General features: G+C 35.6%; 2 protein-coding genes across 6 annotated transcripts in view; one reads left to right on the top strand and one right to left on the bottom strand.

Moving 5' to 3' along the window:
- LOC148950531 (uncharacterized protein CG43867) overlaps window positions 1–21,851 on the top strand; it is a 355,819-nt gene that overhangs the window by 121,340 nt on the left and 212,628 nt on the right. For all 5 annotated transcript variants that reach the window (XM_089092459.1, XM_089092457.1, XM_089092460.1 and 2 more), the window contains one exon: window positions 7,857–8,062. The gene's annotated coding sequence lies outside the window, so the exon portion shown is untranslated. The remainder of the gene's footprint in view (window positions 1–7,856; window positions 8,063–21,851) is intronic.
- Window positions 19,429–19,797, bottom strand: LOC148950532 (uncharacterized). Its single transcript, XM_089091892.1, has one exon. The coding sequence runs from the start codon at window positions 19,795–19,797 to the stop codon at window positions 19,429–19,431; it is 369 nt and encodes a 122-aa protein (XP_088948018.1).

The following is a 21,851-nucleotide window of genomic DNA, read 5'->3' as shown; positions in this document are numbered from 1 at the left end:
ATTTGTGCGCTACTACTGCTTCTTCTACTGCTACTGCTACTGCTTCTGTCACTGCTACTGCATCAGCAGTGCAATAGCGCTGCCTAAGTAAAGAACGATGTGGGCCCAATGAATTATTTTTTTTTCTTTTTTACCAAGGCACTTCGTATAGAAGAAATTGTCGTAGAATCTTCGAAAGGAGCTCATTCGATTGGATATTGAAAGTTCTATTGCCCTTTTTAAGAGTCAAAAGTGATTGGAGGTAACCAGCCCCCCTCCCACGCCCAAACTCCCCAAATACATCCAATCTAAATTTTGAGATATCCATTTTGTTCAGTATAGTTGAAAGGTCTAGTAGCTATGTCATCTGGGATGTCACCCCCCCCCCACAGCCCTCGGGGACTGGCGGTAAGCTAATCGATTCGCACTTTGCTTACACATAGTCTTTGTTTTTAAAAAAGTTGGGCATGTTTGATCTTTAATGTCCAAAAAGATGAAGGGCATTCTAACGAACCTTTCTGTGAACATTGAGGGGAGTGTTGAACTAAATCAAAACAAGTTATGTGCATAGGGGTTATCAAAAGGGCGTAAAACTCAGGAATGACTGAGTGTATTAATTTAAAACTTAAAGGAAACGATACGGGGAACGGACAATTGCCCAAAAAGGCAATATTTGTGCGCTACTACTGCTATTTCTACTGCTTCTGTTACTGCTACTGCTAGTGCTACTACTTCTATTACAGCTACTACCACAACATCTATTGCTTCTGTAGCAAGTACTACCAAGGCTGAGGGTATGGAGTAAGTTTATGTACATACAGATTGTCAAAAGGGTGTATCACCAATATCTTTGTCACAGCTTACCGTATCGAGATGAAACTTCTAGAGGATCATGAAGGGATATTCAATGGTCAAAAGGCAACATTTACATACTACTACTGCTACTATTGTTACTACTACTAAAAATACAACATTACTGCTTCTACTGTTACGTATAAAAGGACTTGTTAACGCTAAGAGTATTAAGATAAAAAATTCAGGATGTGGAGGGGGAAGTTGAGTTAAATTAAAACATACTAAGGATATACAGGCTATCAAAAGGGCATATTGGCAATATCATAGCAACAATTAATTGTATATAGTTGAAACTTCCAGGCCTTGATGAGGGGGATGTCCAACTGACAAAAAGGCAATATGTTAATGCTACTGCTGATACAACATTACTGCTTCTACTGTTACGTATAAAAGGACTTGTTAACGCTAAGAGTATTAAGATAAAAAATTCAGGAAATGTTGAGGGGAAGTAGAACTAAGTTAAAACATACTAAGGACATAAAGGTTTTTAAAAAGACATATAGGCAGTATTATAGTAACAATTAATTGTATATAGTTGAAACTTCCAGGCCTTGATGAGGGGGATGTCCAACTGACAAAAAGGCAATTTGTTAATGCTACTGCTGCTACTAGTATTAGTGCTAATACTGTTAATACTACAACTAGTCTTAAAACTACTACTACTATTAGTACTCCCACTACTACTGCTGTTACTACTATTATAACTATGGCTAAGGGTATGAAGGTGAAACTTTCAGGGAATATTGAGGGGGAAGTTGAACTGAATCACAACACGCCGTCTGCATGCTGGTTGTAAGAAGGGCGTATCAGCAATATCTTAAGAATGGTTTGGTATGTGAAGTTGAAACTTACAGGTCTTGCTATGCGGATGTTGAACTAACCAAAAGATAATGTTTGTATCCTACTATGTCTCCTACTACTGCTGCTTCTACTATTGCTGCTACTAAAGCTAAAGGTACTACTACTAATTCTACTACTACTATTGCTACTGGTACCAATACTACTAAAGCTAAAGGTATTCTGGCGAAAATTTTGGGGAATGTTGAAACAGTGTTCAGCTAAATCAAAACACACTTTGCGCATACAGGTTATCAAGAGAACGTATTAGCAATGCCTCAGGAATTGTGCATGGCATTAAGTTGAAATTTTCAGCGTTTGTTGAGGGAAATGTTGAAAAAACCCAAAGATGTTGTGTGCATACTACTAATAATGCTGCTACTTCTGAAGCTAAGGGTATTAAGATGAAGCTTTCAAAAAATGTTTTGGTGGATGTTGAGCTAAATCAAAACGAACTATGAGCATGTAGTTTGTCAAAAGGGTGTAACGACAATATATCAGGAACAGCTTACGCTATTAAGTTGGAACTTTTAATGTATGTTGGGGCGGATTTTGAACTAATCATAAGGCACTATGTGTATACTGCTGATACTATTATTACGATTGCTGTAACTAATGAGGTTAAGGGAATTAAGGTTAAACTTTTAGGGAAGGATTTGAGGGAGTTTCAATTAAACGAAAAAAAAATTTATGCATGCAGGTTTTCAAAAGGTCTTATAAGCAATATCATAGACAGTGCAGTGCTATCATAGAAACTTTTAAAGGAACTCAGTCGATTGGAAGTTACAAATCCAAGGTCATGAAGAGTATCCGCTGTAAATCCACGAAATTCTAAAAGTACTGAGATAAGCTTCGGGGGAGATGCTCCACGAGAAAAGAAGAATCATTAGTCATTATTTGCTTAAAATGTTATATAAAGGACTTTTTATTAAAGACTGTAAATACAAAAATGAATCATTAACTGATCAGTTTTGTGTTCTTTTTAATGACTCAAAATTAGCAACAGGTAGATGCTACTGCGGCTAAAAAGGCGAGATAATTCGGCTTCCCTTTCTCATAACATATGGTTAGGGATCTCTTTCTTAGAGATCCTACACAAAATAACGTCACAAATAAACGTCACAGATAAACTACACAAAATAAACCAATGGAATTTAAGCACGCTTTTCGAAACTAAAGTATAACAGAATGATCTCTCTTTTGCTTAACTCTCAAAGTTTGAAGATGAATCAATGTTTCGCTAAGAGAATATTCCTAATTATCTGATGGGAAAATTGTTTTCGCAAGTGATGCACAAACAAATAAGCGAGGACTTCTTTTTTGTGGAGAAAATTCCGACATAGTATCCAAGATCACGAAGAGTATCCGCTGTAAATGCATGAAATTCCAAAATGCTCGGATAAGCCTCGGGGGAAATGTTCCACGATAAAAAAAAAGACAATAAATTTAGTTTATAACTAAGTAATTTATTTAAAGACTAAAAACACGCCCAGGTACGCCTACTAGCATGACAGAATATTAAATTTTATTACAACTTTGTATAAAATAGTAAGGAAAAAAGGTGACAATTCTTAAGTATAGTGGCTATGTTTGGCAGATTTGAACAAATTGAATAAAAAAACAAGTTTTTTCAACAGAAAGTACGGAGCAACATTAAGACCTAAAATGACGGAATTATTCTGTATATGAGGGGGTGTTCCTTCCTCGGCCCTCGCTCTTTACGCTAAAGTTTTAAAGTTCTTTAAAAAATACTTCTCATTTAAATTCAACGGTCCTTGCGTTTGAGCAGTCTTCCTTAAAGAATTGTGACAGAAAGTCAAACTTGAGCGTAAAGAGCGAGGGTTGAGGAAAAGGCAGCCTCCCTCATGTACGAAATAATTTCTGTTTGTTTTCAGTTTCAATATTGCTGTTTACTTTCAGTTGAAAGTTGTTGTTTTTATGTAATTTCTGACCGTTTTTCAAGTCGTGATAGGAAATCCCTCCCTCCCCGGGTATTATTGCCCTTGAAAAATTTCCGCTGAACCTTCTCTCCACGGAAAATTCTCCTGGTGGAAAATATTCCCCATTAACCCCCCCCCCTTCCCCCCAAAATACGTATTTTCCCCAATAACAAATACTATATGTGAACAGTGAGTAAATTTTGTAACTTAGGCTACAGGCCTTTTCCCATGGAGTATGGGGCTGTTTCCCCCCTTTTTTGAAAACCAGGCAGATTGTTTTAGACTCGTAGATTTTGAGTGGTAACATTAAACTCAATGAATTTATCTATTTGGAATCAGCATAATAAGCCAATTCTTCTGACGTATCTATTGTTATCAAAATCGGTTTTTAGAGATTCGGTTACTGTTTGACCGAGACGATCCTTATTTACAGTTCTTGTTGGTGCATTAAAGTATAAACCGGCAATGAACATTTGCCCCCCCCCCCCGCTATTTCCTTTATGAACTTGCTCAGTATGAGCTGTGAACGTTTTATATATGGATATATTTTGCCAAAGGGACAGTTTTAACCCTTTGGAGGATGGAGTCGAACGTGGAAAAAAAGTTTGCTTTTGAACCATTGATCATTTTACTCTAACATAATTTGAATAAATGTCAATATTGCAAACTAATGAGTAGCATTATAACACAAAAGTTCTATTTTTACTTACCCGACTTTTGGTCTTGCTTATAACGTAATTTTGACCCCTCCTCCATATGTGAAGCTATTATAGTCAAAATTGTATACAGGAGAAATTAGACATTATTTTTTTGAACAGTATTGCCATTGAATAATTAATTAGGGACTGGCTTTTACCTCTTCTGTTAAAAATATGGCATCCAATAAGGGTTAGTTTCAGCGTTGCCAACGCTTCGAAGTAAACTGAACCAGTTTTCCAACTAAAATTGTAGTGATAGAGAGCAATTTGTACCATAGGAACAGCAGGTTAAAACTTGCTGTAACAAGAAGAACTTTTGTGATTAACTAACACTTGAACAGATGTCCGGTAAGAAACTACTGCTACTACTACTAACTACTCACTGCATCACCAAACTGCCTGAGGCCAATACAGGTACGCACGCTCCTCCTCCATCCCAATCTATGCAAAGCCTCCCTTTTACGCCCTCCCAAGAAGTTCCTATTTCCCTCAAATCTTTCCTTACGACATCCTCCCACCCCATTTGGGGACGACACTCTTTTCGTTTGGCCGACAAGGACAATCTTTGGCAATCCGTCATCCTTCATCCGCAGGAGGTGTCTTAGCCATCTCATTCTTTCTTTCATTATAGCCCTAGAAAGCGGAATTGAACCGCATTTTTCGTACACCTTACCATTTGAGATATGGTCACTCAGCCGGGTACCCAGAATGATCGATACACAATTTCTGTGGAAAACCCCTATGCTTTCTAAGAGCCAGAATTTAATTTGTACTTTACTGAGAAAAATTCTTTTGAATGTTTTCACTTTTACAACTTTAAGAAATCAAAATTAATTAAAATTTTAAGAAATAATTTCAGCATGTTAAAAAAAATTCAGCAATGTATATTAAACTGAAAATGCACATTTTTTTTCAGTGAATTCATTTGAATTTTCTTCAGTAAAGTACAAATTATATTCTGGCTCTTAGAAAGCATAGTGGTTTAGAACACCAATCATATTAGTTTCTGCTCGTTTTGAGTTTGACTCCGTTATTTATTTTAATTTCTGTTTGTTTTGGGTTTCATTTATTTATTGATACTGATTTGATTTTATGCTTGGTAGATTATTTGGCTCTTTTTTGTTCATTTTGGTTTAATAGAGTTCTTTACTTTTCTTTTTAAAACTTATTTTGGGGAAAAAGTGTTTTTAATTAATATAAGCAAACGGACATTTCTATTATTATGATTTATTTGATAACCTGTTCTGAGTTTATTAGTAATTACGGCGAAGGTAGTGCCTTGGGTCCTTGCTATTCTTCATATACGATGCTCGCAGTTTTTGGAGTGTAGTTTTTTTTTTGCAATCTTCATCTGCTTTGTTAAGCGCAGTTTTTTGCCTGTTTGTCTTTCTAATTTTAATTTTCATATTTTTTGAAAGTAATTCTCATACTACATTCTTAAACAGGATTTTAAATGTTTGTGCCTGACTTTGTCTCACTGAAAATCTATGTGATGAAGAAGTATTTAAAATTACTTTTTGTCACTCACATCTTTAAAAATAATTTCCTCACCTAAGGTTTCATGTGGGTTGAGTACTTTCTGCGCAAAAATCTCCAATTTATGTTTAATATGTTCTTTCTTTTTATAGCAGAAAAACGGAAACCATACGCCAGTCTAAGACTCTAAAAATTGTATTTAATGCTTAACATGTGTTGATCCCCTTAGGTGTAATTGATGTGCTGAAAAGCTAAGGGAAACTACTACAATATTTCAGAAGCCGTATTTAAATGACTCTTCCTGTAATAGAGAGGCATTTCCAGCTCTACCGATTGGGGGGGGGGTCAATGGTCGTCCTGCCCCTGAAGTGTTTTGGTATATAATCATGGAAGACGTAATAATTTATATCTAAATAAATGCAGCTTTTGGGGTAGTTAGCACCTTCAACGCTTGCTGAAGACACTCTGGGTTTTTATATAGCAGGAAACTGTAGGCAATGAAAGTTGGTTTTCGACGCTTGCTTCCGCTTATGTGACGTTGAAGTTTTACCCCCTCTTAGAAAGACGTGGTAGAACAGTTTCTTCTGGGTCACTAGTGGCTCTAAAGTGTGTACTATGTTTTTGCCTATTATATACTAGATTTGTGTATTTTCGTTTACTGGAATTACTAGGGAGCCAAAAAAATTTAAAACCTAGGATAAACAATCTTATTTTATCATTAAGTTTTTAGTTTAATACTTTATTACCTAAAACTATGCATAGTTTCAAATCATGCGATTTCGGATTTGATATTTTCAGGTTATATTGAGGAATGTGTTTACTTTGAAAATGATGCTACATACGGACGGAAAATTTTCACCAAAAAGCTCAACAATTTCGCGATTTTTTTAAATTTTTTTTTATTAAGAGTTAAAAAGATAAACACATAAATATTTCCTTGAATGGTATCTTATTGTGATAAGATCCGAAGTGCCTTCAGTGAATCTTTAGGAAGCTATATTCCACCGGCAACAATTTGCTTTTTGTTTTGGTGGGGGGGGGGGGAGTTTGAAAAACCCAAGCCAGAAGATTATTTTTAAAACGATATAGAAATTATGGGGACAAGTGTTGGAACTTTGTTCCCCGTGGAGAGGAGAAGAGACTTGGGTTCGAAGACCCCCCCCCCGTGTGTGTGTGCTTGGTCTTCCAAACGTGTTTCACAGCTAGAGTGTATAGCATGGTAGCTATACAATTTTATAAATACTTTTTTTCCCCAAGCGAAGCTCCATTTTAGGGTTCATTAACACGCGATCTTAACTTGTACAATTACTTTACGAATCTTACTTACGAAAGTAATAAAACATACTTGGACCAAGTCATTGTATGAAACATAAAATTCAGGCATTGTACCGAACTTGTACTTAGATATTCCATATTTAGTCCAAAGATCTCTAGGTCATGACAGACTTGATTTTAAAGTATAAACGAATCATAGGGGAGGTCACTTCCCTCTCCAAACAACTTTCCAAGAAAATTGGAGATTCTATCTCCTGAGAAATTCACGCGCTAGGCGCACCAACTGTCGGGTGTTTTGAATTTTTTGAACCAGAGTCAATTAGGCATGTTTACAAGGGGACATGGACGCCCATAAGCTGAATTCAAGGGGGGGGGGGACAAAACTCGTCTAATTAGCACTTTTAATGCTATATAATAGAAATCTCAGAACAAAAATATAAAAATAAGGCAACATCATTCGTCCAGGGGGGGGGGGCGGGAGCCCCCCCCATCCCCTCCATATGAGCGCCCATGCAAGGGGAGGGGGCAAATCTGTAGTCAAAACCACAGTTTAACTCAAAAGGGGATGAAGTTGTGATGGCTGTGTGCTCTAATCAGTGTTTTGTGCCTCAGCAATTTTGAAAAAAAACGCAATTTGTATTGCAAGAGACGTGTAAACACTTGCTGCTTAAAATCTGTATTGCAAACACTTATTTACACTTATTAGAAGCGAACATCAATCCCAAGATATGAACTTATGACCTGTCGAAATTTGATTGATTAAACTTTGCAGAAGTAATAAACTTATTTTTTTTAGATACCCCTTCAAAGTTGATTGAAACCAGTCAGGATTATCCACCTTGTCGGAACGCGCGTTTGTAGAAATTTGATACGTTGGCAAAACAGGACTTCCATAATTCCATAGTGGTTTCTTACAAAAAGGTCGTGAGAAATGAAAACAAGATGAGTGCCATGAGGTAATATTAGCAGTGTGGATGAAAAAGTGTTCGATATAATCTAAAGGTAATTTAAAGTACTGATTAAAAATTATTGATACAGCGTGAAAGTTCGATATTGGCTTACACTCATTTCACCAGATTTTTTCTTGATTTGCCAAGTAACTATAGAGCTTCCAGTGACTGAACATGCATCAAAAAAAGGATAATAAAATTAGCTTTTGATCAGTTGATCAATACCTACATAAGCATAAACAGCTTACAGATACTAGGTCATTCTACAGGTTTGCTAGAAATGTGAAAACAAAGATAATCCTTCTGTCATGTGTAAGTCAAATTTTTTCTAACAAATCTTAAGAATAACTGAGTAGACTTTGCCTATGCTAAGTTAAACTTCGTTTATTAACAAAACCTAATTAAACAATGCACGTACATATTTGTACAGGGTAAAAAGGGGAAGTTGCCGTACATAAGAGGACCATTGATAATGGTGATTCTAATTGAGGGATTCTGATAACACATTACTCTTTAAAGTACCAATGACATGAGAATGAAAAATTTTAAGTCCCTTGTACTCATTTTAGGTGCATTATATATCTGAAGATCACGATTTCAGATGTTTTTTCGTATGGTTATTTCAAAATTATGAAGCTTTTAGGGCAGTACCGCATTCCGTCAGTGTTGCCAGGGTAAACTGTCAAAAAAAAATAAGAAAAACTAATTAGTCAACTTTGACAACGCTTTTCTCCGTAGATATTCAAACGTTAACAATCTGGGGATTCCCAAAGATAACTGTACCTTCAATAGGAAGCTACGCCTTCTTAAGCTGGTTTCAAATGTTTTTAGCTTATATTTTGCTAATTTTTCACCTACGTTTCTTTTTTTGGAAGATTGGTGCCCACTACTACCAAAAATTATAACTGCAAATGGAAGTCTTTTTGGTATTCATCGGTTCGATGGAACACACGCCAGAAGTTAAGCTTGGTTAATGCTAAGGAAATAAAACAAAATACGATGAAAATTTAATAGTTTAGAAACAAATTTGGGCTGTATATTTGCACATTAGGGGGGGGGGGGGTAAAGCATAGCATATATTAAATACGGGACCTAACCTGCCCCTTCAACCACAAAAAACTAAAGTTTAAATATTTTCCTCGGGATGAGCAATGCTTCACTAGGCAGAGGAGGTCTGTTTTTCATTAGGATCTTTGAGATTCTATATGCGGTTCTTGTCGCGTGTGTTAATGCTAACCAATAAGCACCGTCTTTTTCATTAAAAATTGAATTTTCGCTTTTTCCACTTAGCCAATTAAACAATCAGGTTTCACTTTTACTGTCCTTGGTCCTTTCAGTTACCGTCTAGCTTCGGGAATAATACTGTAATACGAATAGTATTTTGCTTAATGCTAGAAGACACTAGATATCGTAAATCCTTATAAAAGGAGACGATCAAACGAGGGACAAAAGACACATGGTTAAACCAATATTTTAAATGAAAACCTTGTAACAGGGGTAGTGTCCGAACAAATAGAACGTAACAAGATATATAACAGACACTTTAAGTGGGCAAACCGAGTGTCAGTCTCAGCGGAAAACTGCTGTTTTTCCTCCCCTCTTTGACGCTGTCTCTACCTACAAGGATTTACGGTACCAATTTTCTTCCTTTCTGGTGCTGTTTAAGCATCGTCGACAAGAGTGCCTATTGTAATAGCTTACAATTATCGCAATATTGTGATTATTCTGATTTTAAGTTTGGGGAAAGTAATTGGGCTTGTTTTAAATATTTTGTGCTTTATTATAGTTTCTAGGTAAGACTGTATACTATGTCCTTATATTTGTCAACAACAATTTTTCTTTCCTTTTCTTTTCATATCCTTCTATATCTTTTTCTCTTATGGTATTTATGGTTCCATTTTGAAGTTTGTATTTTCAAGTCGAAAAGTAATCAATAAGATATTGAACATCATTTTGATTAAATACTTCATAGCTTCAAGGAATTTAATGGTTCTTTGACTGTTTCATTGTTGTATTATGGAACGCTTTAAACAAGAGAAAACTTGTGTATTGATGTGATAGAAGGAATGACAGTGCTGTACTTAAAACTTGTAAGTTACTAATTTAAAATTTGATACAAAATTTTCTTTATTTCTAAAAACATGTTTAGTTAGACTTGTTTGTCTAGAAAAGTGTTTTCCAAAGCGTGGCACGCGTACCCTTAGATACGAGAAAAGTCTGGTGGGTGTGCGTGCAGACATGTACCTGCACCGTACAGGAAACAGACCTGGGAATGCATTTCAGGTTAAAATCAACAACCAAGGAACCAAATTCTGCGATATATCATCTCAGCACAGACAATTTCACCCTTCTCATTGATACAAATAAATATTATTAATATTGTAGCATTTTTCAGTATTTTGTTATTAATGATTTTAGTTCCCCTTTGTTATTTTTTTGTGCATAAAAAAAGTTTTAATTGTTATTAAAATTTATTCGTTTTTTCACATGGTGTATTCAGCTTTACGAAAATTATAAAAAAGAGTTGCAGATATATCAAAAGTTTAGGAAATACGGCTGTGGAATAACCTTTTATATTATATTATCCCCCGTTCCGGCATTGCAGTCATATCCAGCTAATTTTCATCACTAATGCTAATTATCATCGTTCGACTAATTTTCTTCGTTAGTGCTAGTTAAATTCAAATTTGGCAGCTGAGTTGAAAAATAGACTTTGCTCAGTGGAAACATTTTCTTTACTTTTAGTCCTTGAAATTAAAAAAAGATTGGTTTGCTAAAGCAGAATTTTATAAGCATCGAAACCGCTAAGCGAAAGAAAGATTTATATGTCTTTTTCCGATGTTTAGCCATTCAATTGAAGTGCTTGCTCAGGAAATGGTATGAGTGACAGAAAAGCACTGGTGCTGGATTTGGACCATTAAAGTAATTCTATTATGAAAATCCAGCTCAGTTGAGTATCAATGCTTTTCGGCAATTTAATTTTAGGAAATTTAATATTGATATTACGGTAATTTAATTTTCGTTTTCTGTCATAATCTTTTATGAAAAGTAGCCAAATTTGTTTTCGGGCACTCGTGGTATTTCTCAAGAAGACCAGTTTAGTTGAGTGACAATAAATTTGAAAAGATGGAGAATAGTGGACGATATTTTTATGGATGGAAAAAACTGGTTTCCAGTTACTTTTGACACTGCTATTCAAAGAATATGGGTAACTTACAAGAATGAAAACTGGCGCTAGTGTCGAAGAAAAAAATCACCATCAAAACATAGCATTTGACGTTTTCTAGTGTAATAATAGGGCCATTTCTTCTTCATATTTACGCCTTTGGCGTAGGGAGTTCTTTACTTAATTGTACTTTAATATGCTATGCTGATGATATAGTTCTTCTTTTTCCTGTGTGTTTCGATAGATGTATTTTACCGTCTGATGGAAAGTGCTCTTTGCAGGCTCGACCTCTATCTGAAACATAATCATCTTTCTTTCAATATTTCTAAAACAAAGTACATGATTTTTTTTCAAATTTAAGTTCTTTCCTAGGGAATATTTTAAGACTTTTTATTATTGAAATCGAATGAGTAAGTCAGTTTCGATACCTTGTCAGGATTTTAGGTTTGTCTGAGTCTTGGAAACAGCATGTAAAAGCTTTAAAAGCGTCTTCTTTTGAGGATAAAAAATTATGGGCTGGATGAATGCCCAAAAACTATTTATTTTCTCTTGGTTTATAGTTATATTAATTATGAACGTCATCTTTTGGCAAGGTCATTCAAATATAACGTAAAAAAAGTTCAGATAATTACAAAGTACATACAATTCAAGAGAGAGTAATTAAAGCTTCTTATTTTTTAATATAAAAATCCCTACATGAGCTGAGAGTTCCCTCTTTTGTTGTTAAGATTGTGAATGAACTTGCACCAAAGGGCTAATTGAATTTTACATCTATTCCTCGGCTCTACGGATTAAGTTTGAAATGAGTTTGAACTCTAAGTTTGAAATGAAAAAGATTCCCCATTTCAAACTTAAGGGACGGAAATGAAACAGATTCTTTAATTTCTTCTTGTATTTTATTCCAAATCTGAGCACCTTTGTGTTTTAACGAAAAAGAACCCCTTGTTCTATGGCGATCTTCAACCACCAGCGAATTGCTAAGTCCAGAAGAAGTCAAATAACGATGATAATCCGTAGAGCCGAGGAATAGATGTGGCTCATGTAGGGATTTCTCTTTTAACGCTATATTTTCCCGTTCTTTAAGTTTATTACCCGTTTATCTGTACCCATCCTTTAGGTTTTGTCAGGGGAATCTTCAGTAGTTGAGTTCATTATTTTTTTTATTTTTTTTTATCGTTGTTACTGTTGTTATGTTGTTTTTATGAATGCTGTTCACCGATTGTAAATTTCTAGGTTAAAGCTCTGTAATGCTCAGGACTGCGTCTTGGCCAAACGGCATGGTTGTTAAGTCCTGGGCTATTTCGTAATTTGTATTTTGTAAAATTACAAAGTTTGAAGTCTAATAATAGCGCAAAATTATTTTGACTTGCGTAATTGGAAGCAATAGTGTAGTAATAAGCGTCTGATATCAGTTTCGAAAAAAAAAACAATCGTGAAGTTTGAAAAAAAATGTCATAAGTCCCACGCTAGATGGCGCTAGTGAATTTTCTTGTACACTGGCAACAGTTTCCACTCTTATAAGTTACGTGTATTCTTTGACTGCTAATATTAGGCCTAATTTGTTTAAATGTTTGCTTCTGATACTTACTGACTCCCTTCTGTTGGGACCGCCTCTTGATTCTTATGCCTGACGTTTTTGTTCTTAGTGAATGTATTTCATTTATGGATGGTACTATTGAAATTGAGTTATCTTTTGCAAAACCCGATTCACATTACAATGCTGAGAATTTTCTTGCAGGAAAAAGTCCTATCTGTCTTCTATCTGGATGATGAAGTGATAGTAGGGAACAGATCTAACTGGACACGGTCGCCTGTATTACATTTTTGTTGTTTACAAAAATAGATTAATTGAAACACTATAAGGGGTCGTAATTAAAACTATAGGTTAGATTTTGATAATATTTTATTCATAAAAGAAAAGAAGACAGATACAAGAATAATGAGCAACATTAAAGCGTACCTTTCGCTGATGAGGCAAACCGCTCTAACAAAGATTTTAATTGGGGGCCTATTGCTGTCAAATTCTTTATAGTAATGAAGTAATGTGTAATTAGCCTAGAACCCTACAATTAGAAGTATAAAAATGATGTAATTTTTTGCTATATTTCATCGATGTTCATTTACTTTTCTTGTTTTCTTTGTTTGCATGTCCTCTATATTTTCCAATTTTCCCTTCCTTTTTTTACTATCTTAAAATTAACATTCATATGAGACAGACGTCGCACCAGCCATTCCTTTGCTAGATTAGACTCGACTTTAGTGTTTGTTTGTTTTTTGGTTGCAAAGAACTCACTAGCTCCGAAAAACAGATTTTTTTTTGTAGTTTGAGAACTCCAGTTGACGTTCAAAGACAGCAGACACTAATTAAAGTTCTAATTAGATTCTTTCTAAAAGTGAGACAGGAAAGAACAACTTCTTATCAACTGCAGTTGGTTTACTGAGAAAATAAGAAACTGATAATATTCTTCTTCTTCGTTCATATGAGACCTTACTTTTTAGCCGCGTATTTCGAATTTAAAAATTACGCGTTTTGGCCATCGACCTGAGGCTAAACGAAAAGCAAGTCGTCTCGGATGGGTTAGGAAAGGATCATAAGGAAGAATTTAAAGGAAGTTGTTATTCCATAGGAGGGGGTATAGAATGAAGCTTAGGACGGATTGGGGTGGAAGAAGGGTATGCACAGCTGTATTGGCCTCAATCGACCTTGTGCCCCAATGTGTCGTAAAAGGGAGTAGTAGTACCTAGAAATTTTCACGTATATACTTAGAGCTTAAACTTTTATAAACTTCGTGGATAATAAATTTTCCATTATTCACGCTTGATGACTTTTTTTTTCATTTATTTTTGCTTTATTAATTTTTTTTTTTACAAGTGAATACTTGTTATTTTTTAAGGATTAATTTTTACTACGAGTATTCTTTTCTCCCCATTTTCTCAGTTTCGATTTCGCACAGGGAGGGGTCAGGACCTTTTCCTGTTGCAACGGGGAGCAAAATAATGGAAATGAAAGTAAAAACGAAAGAAAAGAAAAGAAACTACTAAAATGTGGATAAATCTGCATAAAAGTTGAAACTCTGCAGGGATTTGACCAGTGGGACCCTTCCCTCTCCTATCCCATCCCTGGGTTCGAAGAGGATTAAAAATATGGAATAGGAGAAAAAATAAAAAAAGGGAAATCATAGATACACATGAAAAAAGACGCACAATCAGGCATGTTTGGTCTAAAAAATCTTTTTCAATAGAAATAATGCTAGGTAGCACAATATTTGGACCTCTTGAATTGTGTTTCCACGAAGCAAAGAGCTTTCTTTCATATTTGCTCCCCTGTTTGGGTTCCTGCTGGATACTCTATGGTATTTAATTAAACATAAACAATCTGCTACTAAATGATAGGAAACGATTAGAATATACATTTTATATGTAGAAATTATACAGGGGGATTGTCGCCATTGAAGTCCCCCCCCTGCTTTCACTAATGAATCCGTTTCTTCGAAAAGTATCTTAAAATATCAAATCACAACTGGTTGATAATCACTTTGGTTACTGTGGGCCAAGATTTGATATTTACCAGGTTGCAGCTACCGCTGCAATCATTGAAGTCTGCTCTAAGAAAATGCAAGCTTATTAATAAAGAAGAAAACATATCAAAAAGAAAAAAAAATGTAAAGAACAAAAATCTACGCATTCATTTCTAAAGGCATTGAAAACGATTGCTGGCTCTGCCCAATTGGTGTCGTGGAATTATAAAACATAATCTATCCAGTCGTTATAGATTACTCCTGATTAAGTTATATAAATCCCTTGCTTTGTCTAGAAAGACAATCGACTAAAAATGAGAAGGTAGGTTCGATAAATTTAAGCCAATGCCAACGTTTTGCATATTTGAACTAGTTGTAGAAAGTCCAGTAAGGTGAAAATAACATTTTTTTTCTAACTGTATAGCTGGCAAATTTCGTCCTAGATTGGTTTTACTTTTAATTTTCCCTTGGTTTTTGTTTCGGAAAAATCTTTGGGTAGGTGAAATTCCTTTATCCTCCTGCATGTGGGTATGAAGTCTGGTAGTTCTAGAGTAATAGTCAAAACTGGTTAATGTGATGTTGGTCTGCTGCTGAAAATGCTTATAATCTGCATAACTTCCATTCTCCTTGGAAAGGTTCTTAGTATATATCATATTTCTACTAGACTCTATCTTCAAATAGTATTTTGGAAATGTAGCTTTCAAAAACGTCTTTTTGTGAAAGATACAATTCCGGCAAATTATATTCCATTTCAAGAAAAGATGCATGTATTGCTTCTTAAAAAGCATGTATTGCTTCTTAAAATATATATATATATATATATATATATATATATATATATATATATATATATATATATATATATATATATATATATATATATATATATATATATATATATATATATATATATATATATATATATATATATATATATATATATATACGCTAGATTAATCACCATTTAAAAAAAAAAAGAAAAAACAAATTCCAGCGCACAAAGATACAGGTGAATTGTTATGTTATTTTTTTGTCAACGTCTACGTTGCAGAATTCTGTCTTGTGTTTCATCACTGATGCTGATGATTTGAGTATTATCGATAAAAAATGTTAGCAAAACCAATGATTTTTTGGATGTTTGATACTTCAGAATGCAAAAATAGATTTGAAAATTAATGTTAAGAAGACTAAGTCGCTTACAATGCGATAAAATGAAGGTGAAGAAGCGGTGTTTGACAACGAGAAGATCGAATAAATGGATAGCTTCACTTACCTGGCTAATATTGTTAGTAAAGATGGAGGATGCAGTGACGATCTTAAAAGTAGAATAGCCAAGGTTCAGGGTGTTTCTCACAGTTGAAAAAGTTTGGAATAATAGGAAGATAAATCTGCGAGCCAAGATTAGAATGTTTTAAGCCGCTGTGAAAGCAGTCGTCATGTATGGTTTGCGTTTTTAAGCGCTTCGGAAGACGGAGGAGGATTTGTTAGATGTTTCCCAGAGGAATTGTCTACAGATTTTTTTGGGTACCTGTTTGACTAACCGTATTGCATATAGTAAGCTGTACAAAAAATGGGGTTCTATCCCACTTTTTAAACCCATAATGAGGGAAAGGTTGATATGGTTAGGATACGTTGTGCGAATGATGGATGACAGATTGCCAAAGATCGTCCTTGTCGGCTGATCATCTAGGGCCAAAGGAAAAGCAAGTTGTCCCCGAATGGGACGAGAAGAATTCATAAGAAAAGATTTTAAGGGAGGTGAAACCTCTTAGAAGGGCGTAAAGAGGGAAGCTTTGAATAGATTGTGCTGGAGGAGGAGCGTGCGCAGTTGTGTTGGCCTCAAGTGGCTTAGTGCTGTAGTTAGTTGTTAGTAGCAGCAATAGTATTTTTGTAAAAGGGGAAAAACCTGTTTCCCATCCAAGCTCTCTTTCTTTTCCCTTCACTGGGGGCGATTTTTTTTTTTATATATTGACATTCATTGCTTGAGTATATCTCTGATGACATACTTCCTCTTGTCTCTATCATTTATCCTCGTGCTCAATTTTTATTGTACGCATGTATAGACCTACTATATACAAGAGGTAGTAGTTAAGAATCCGGATTTTTACTGTTGGAATTACTTTGTCAAAGTTTTTGGAAATTCACTTCAACATAGTAAATCGTTTATCAAATACTGTGCCTTAAATTATAATTTAAATCATAATTTAAGTAATTGTGTAATTATTCCTTTAAAATAATTAATTTAAGTAATAATTATAATAGAAGTTATAATTTAATGGAGATTACTTGATAAAGCATCATGAAGTTTCCATCACTTTAACATAGTAATTTGAACATTAAGTAAATCCGATTTATACTTACTTTAAAGTTATTTATGTGACCAAAATCAGTCTTATAATTGATTGTATCGAATTTTGTCTAGGGCCCAGCCAAAGCGGATTTATCTACAGCATCTCCATCATCAATTTGATAGTAAAAACCTCGATAAGCAGTAAGAATCTCTATCAAAGGAATGCTGTTTTCCTGCTCAAAACCTTTCCCATTTTTCATGCTTCATTATTTATCCTTTTAAAAAAAAAGAAGCTCATGAAAACATGCAATGCTATTTCAAATTACATATTTGCGAATTTCCGCTTCATATGGTAGCATTGTTGCAAATAAACACCTTCTTAATCGCATGATTTTAGCTAGATTATATAATTCATCTGTGCTGCAGCATACTCTGTATGTTGCACCTTTCTGGAGAATGCTCCAGACATCTGGTACTAAGCAAATTCGGTCCTACTAATTTCTTTATGAAAATTATTTGTTGAGACTACCTTTGTTGACGGGCAATTCATGTATTAGCCTTCGTTTTTGAGTTACCGAACTATATCACGTCGTTCGAAAAAAAAAATCGATGATTTTAACGCAAGGTCCCTCCTGCGGCGGTAGTTTCGGGTTAGTTTCTATATGTATTTGTCCTGTATTTTTTTTCTTTTTTTTGTATGATGTTGTACTCCGTCTTCTTGCTTTTATTGTAGTGACGGGTTAGAAAATAAATAAATAATATTTTTTTTTAATTTTCTTTTATTATCTAAGCACAGAAAGGCAAGCTGTTGCCTTTTTCCCTTTTTAATATGTTTATGCACATAAACTGGGCGCTTTGTTTGTTAAAATCAGCAGTTAAAGTCTAAATGGGTTCTCTGTACAAATAACAATGCATTCCTATTCCAATCATAGAAGAGGAATCAGTGTTATTAATATTTTAAATTCTAGCCACACCAACATACTTCTAACTTATTAGGACTGCTTTTGCATTTTTGCCACCCAGCTAATAATAAGTGAAGATGATAGGATGATGCTGAATAACGAAAAGATTGATCAAGTGTACAGCTTCACTTACCTTGTCATGTTCACTTTATATTGAGGTAGTTCTTAATAATTTGTCATTTAAGGCAAGTATGCTGTTTTGCCACATTCACTTTGTATTGATGTACTGAATTTTCTGCTTATTACGATGGCTATTCTTCTGAACAACGGGTCCAACTGTTTACGTTGGCGTACAACTCTTCCAGATTTTGTGGCATGGCTACTGGAACTGTTTGTAGTACTGGCACTTATGTGTATTCGCGGGATTAGAATAGAGTTCTGTCCAATGCTGATTGGGGGTATTTGTGAACGTGTTGCTGCAGCACGTGGGTCCCATCGATTGTTTGATATGGTCTCTTGGGGTATGGCTACTTGGTCAGATTCTAACGTATATGACAAGAGAATACGTAAACTTCTACCCATGAGAAGCTGAGCAGGTGAGACATAACCATCAACTGGGGTGTTCTATATTCTAGGAGTGCGAGCTCTAGGTCCGTTCCTGATATTTGTGTTTTTGAGATAAGTGCTTTGGTCGTCTGGACGGATCTCTGCTATGCCGTTCGATTTTGGGTAGTTTGGCAATGATGTTTGGAGCTCAGTACCCCGGTCCCTTGTCAACTGCAAGAATAGGTCAGACGTGAACTGGGGGCCGTTGTCGAACATGATGATGCGTGGAATTCCAAAGCGAGCGAAGTGTTGTTTCAATTTGTGAATGATCTCGTGTGTATACGAGTTGTTTTCAAGCTTATCGATAAAAAAAAAACACGACTGTAATAATCCACGGTGATGGGGTAGTATGTGCTTTGTGTGTAAAACATGACGAGGCCAATAGCTTCCCATGGTAAGCTGGGAATTTCATGCGGGTTGAGGGATTTTTTTTTGTTTGATTTTGCAAACTAGACACAAGCGGTGCAGTTTTGGACATATTTCTCTGTATCCTTAGTCATCCCTGGCCAGCAAACATTTGATCTGGCTCTGAGCTTCGTTTTTTTCCACTCCTAAGTGTGAAGCATGTAGGTTTCTTAAGATATCACTTCGCAGGCTAGTGAGTGTGAGTAGTCGATTGTTTTTAAGGATGACTGAATCAACAACAGATATTTCGTGGTGGACATACTAAAAACTGATTACTTTTGAAGGGACTTTGTCTCGACTGGTCAACCGTTCTGAATGATCTGTAATAGCGCTAGAAGGTTCTGGTCATTCGTTGTTTCATTTCTTATTTGAGTTAACTTCCTCCATTTAACGTTGAATTTCATCTTGTCATTCTCTTAGTTTTTCCAAAGGGCATTCTCTTAAATTTGTAGCGCCTATTTGGCGTCTTGAATATTGTTAATTCAGATGACTCATCAGATAGTACAAGAGACCAATAGCCATGGAGTGCATCTAGTTTGTGAAATACTTTGCACCTGAGTGTTTTAGAATGGCTTCTTCAAATTTTGGCATGGGATAACGCGGTCTCTTTATTGATATATTCGGGTCGTGGGGGTCGATGCATACTCTGAATGACTTGTCTGCCTTTTCTACTAAGACAACTGCATTGACCCAGTCGGTTGGGTGGGTTACCTTCTCAATAACTTCCATGCTTTCCATTCGATCTAATTCTTCTCTGAATCGTTGTTTGAGCGAAATGGGAATCCGTCTATCTGGAACTGCTTTTTGTTCGGCACCCTCTTTCAGGCTGATTGTGCACTCCCCTTCCAATATTCCTATTCTCTGGAATAGGTCTTTGAATTCTTCAAAGGGTTGTAACATTGATAGATTGGTTTCTTATATTTCAAAGATGAGGTTGACAAGATTCAATCGTTTGCTTGTTTCAAGTCCTAGGTTTGAAGATGGGGATCCTTGACAATGAAGAAACACTCAGACTTGGTACATCCAATATGGTGGGAGCAGATCAGGTTGCATGTGTCCGTAACTGGAATCTTCTGCCCACTGAAGCTTGTTAAGATTTGGGCTGTAGGGTGCCGCTCTGGGATTAGTCGTAGTTATATGAACAGATTTACGGGCAGGATATTGGCTTGAGCCCCAGTATCAACTTTGAATTTGAATTGTTGATAGTTATCTTTGTGAGTGGCTGTTTCCTTGATGGAGCTGCATTTACTGTATCGATAAAAAGTTTACCTGGGTTTCACATGTTTTCGAGCTATAGAAACTGCTTGGGGAAAGGCTAAGGTTGGATCCCAGTTGGAGAAGCTTCTCACGAATCTTTGAGGATGTCATACCGCAAACTAGCCTATCACGTATCATCTCATCTCTAGTAGTGCTGTCATATTCACAGTCTCGAACAAGAACCTGAAGCTTTATAATGTATTGGTCATTTGACTCCCCTTCTTTTTAATCTCTTTTATGGAAGAGATATCTTGAGAACATTGTGTTGGCTCTTGGATTGAAATAGCCACTACATTTCTCCATATAGGCCTCTATATTATCTGTTTCACTGTCACTAAGAGTGAATGTGCTAAATATGTCTCTACCCTTTTCGCCCATCCATATAAGCAAGTATCCACATTTAAGAGTTGCAGCTCTTCCACTAAGTGGTCCTTGGAATATTAGATTAGACAGGTTCTTGAAACAGGTCCATGCTTCATTTTGATTAGGACTTCACCAGTCCATTTCAGGGTACGGTGCACCAGTTTCCACCTTAACATTTCTGACACCATGTAACAATTCAAGATTTAAATTGGAAACCCAAGTTAACAGCACCTAGCAAAGATAAGAAGATTATTACAGTAGTATCAAACAGTTCGTGGTAACGAATTGTAAGTATGGAGCGACCCGGTTCAATAGTAGCGAAACTCTAAAAACGGAATTTTGATACCAATAGACATATAAAAAGAATCGGTGCATAATGCTGATTTCAAATATATAAGTTTCGTTAAGTTTAGTTTTACCTATCAAAGGCTACGAGCCTGAGAAAATTTGCCTTATTTTCAAAAAAAGGGGAAAACACCCCCTTAAAAGTAGTAAAATCTTAATGAAAATCACACAATCAGGTTCGGCATATCAGAGAACCCTATTGTAGAGGTTTCAAGCTTCTATCTGCAAAAATCTGGAATTTTGTATTTTTTACCAGAAGAAAGATCATGTATACTTGTTTATTTTTTTTCCCAGGGGTGATCGTATCGACCCAGTGTCCTAGAATATCGCGAGAGGGCTCATTCAAAAGAAATCAAAAGTTATAGTGCCCTTTTTAAGTTACCAAATAGATTGGAGGGTAACTAGGCCCTCTTCCCACCCCTTTCTTTTCCTTTTCCCCCAAAATCATCCCATTAAAGTTTTGAGATAGCCATTTTGCTCGTCATGGTTGAAAGGCCCAATAATTATGTCTTTGGTTATAACATGATCCCCTCACAGCCCATTGTTTAAGTAATGGGCAATATAACCATGCATACATTTTACGGTGGGAAGACGGAATTTTCTGCGTTTTTTTCACGGGGGAACTTTCCATGGGGAGGGAAGTTTCCAAGGATTGAACTTGTCAAGGAAATTATACACTGGGGGAATTCGTCAGAATTCCTGAAAAGAATACAAAATTCTTTTCATATTTCTTGCTTTCTCTTTTCCATCTCAATTTTACGCGTGGAGTTGTTAATTGTCCTGGGTAAATTTTCACCTGGATTGGATTGTCTAGAGGATATATCCGTAGGTAGTGTATTTCTCCATGGAGGTGGGGCCAGGTTTCCTGGGATTATTTAAAAAACGATCTGAAATCTTAGGCAGCGCAATCGCGCTGCCTTAGTAAAGAACGATGTTGGCACAATGTATTATTTATTTTCTACTTTTTTTTGTTTTCCATGCCATGGCAC

Source organism: Artemia sp. Qi Xiang Cuo, chromosome 7, assembly GCF_049724085.1.
Source record: "Artemia sp. Qi Xiang Cuo chromosome 7, ASM4972408v1, whole genome shotgun sequence".
Lineage (NCBI taxonomy): Eukaryota > Metazoa > Arthropoda > Branchiopoda > Anostraca > Artemiidae > Artemia > Artemia sp. Qi Xiang Cuo.
The sequence above is the reverse complement of the archived record's forward strand: the minus strand, read 5'-3'. Positions and strand labels throughout refer to the sequence as shown.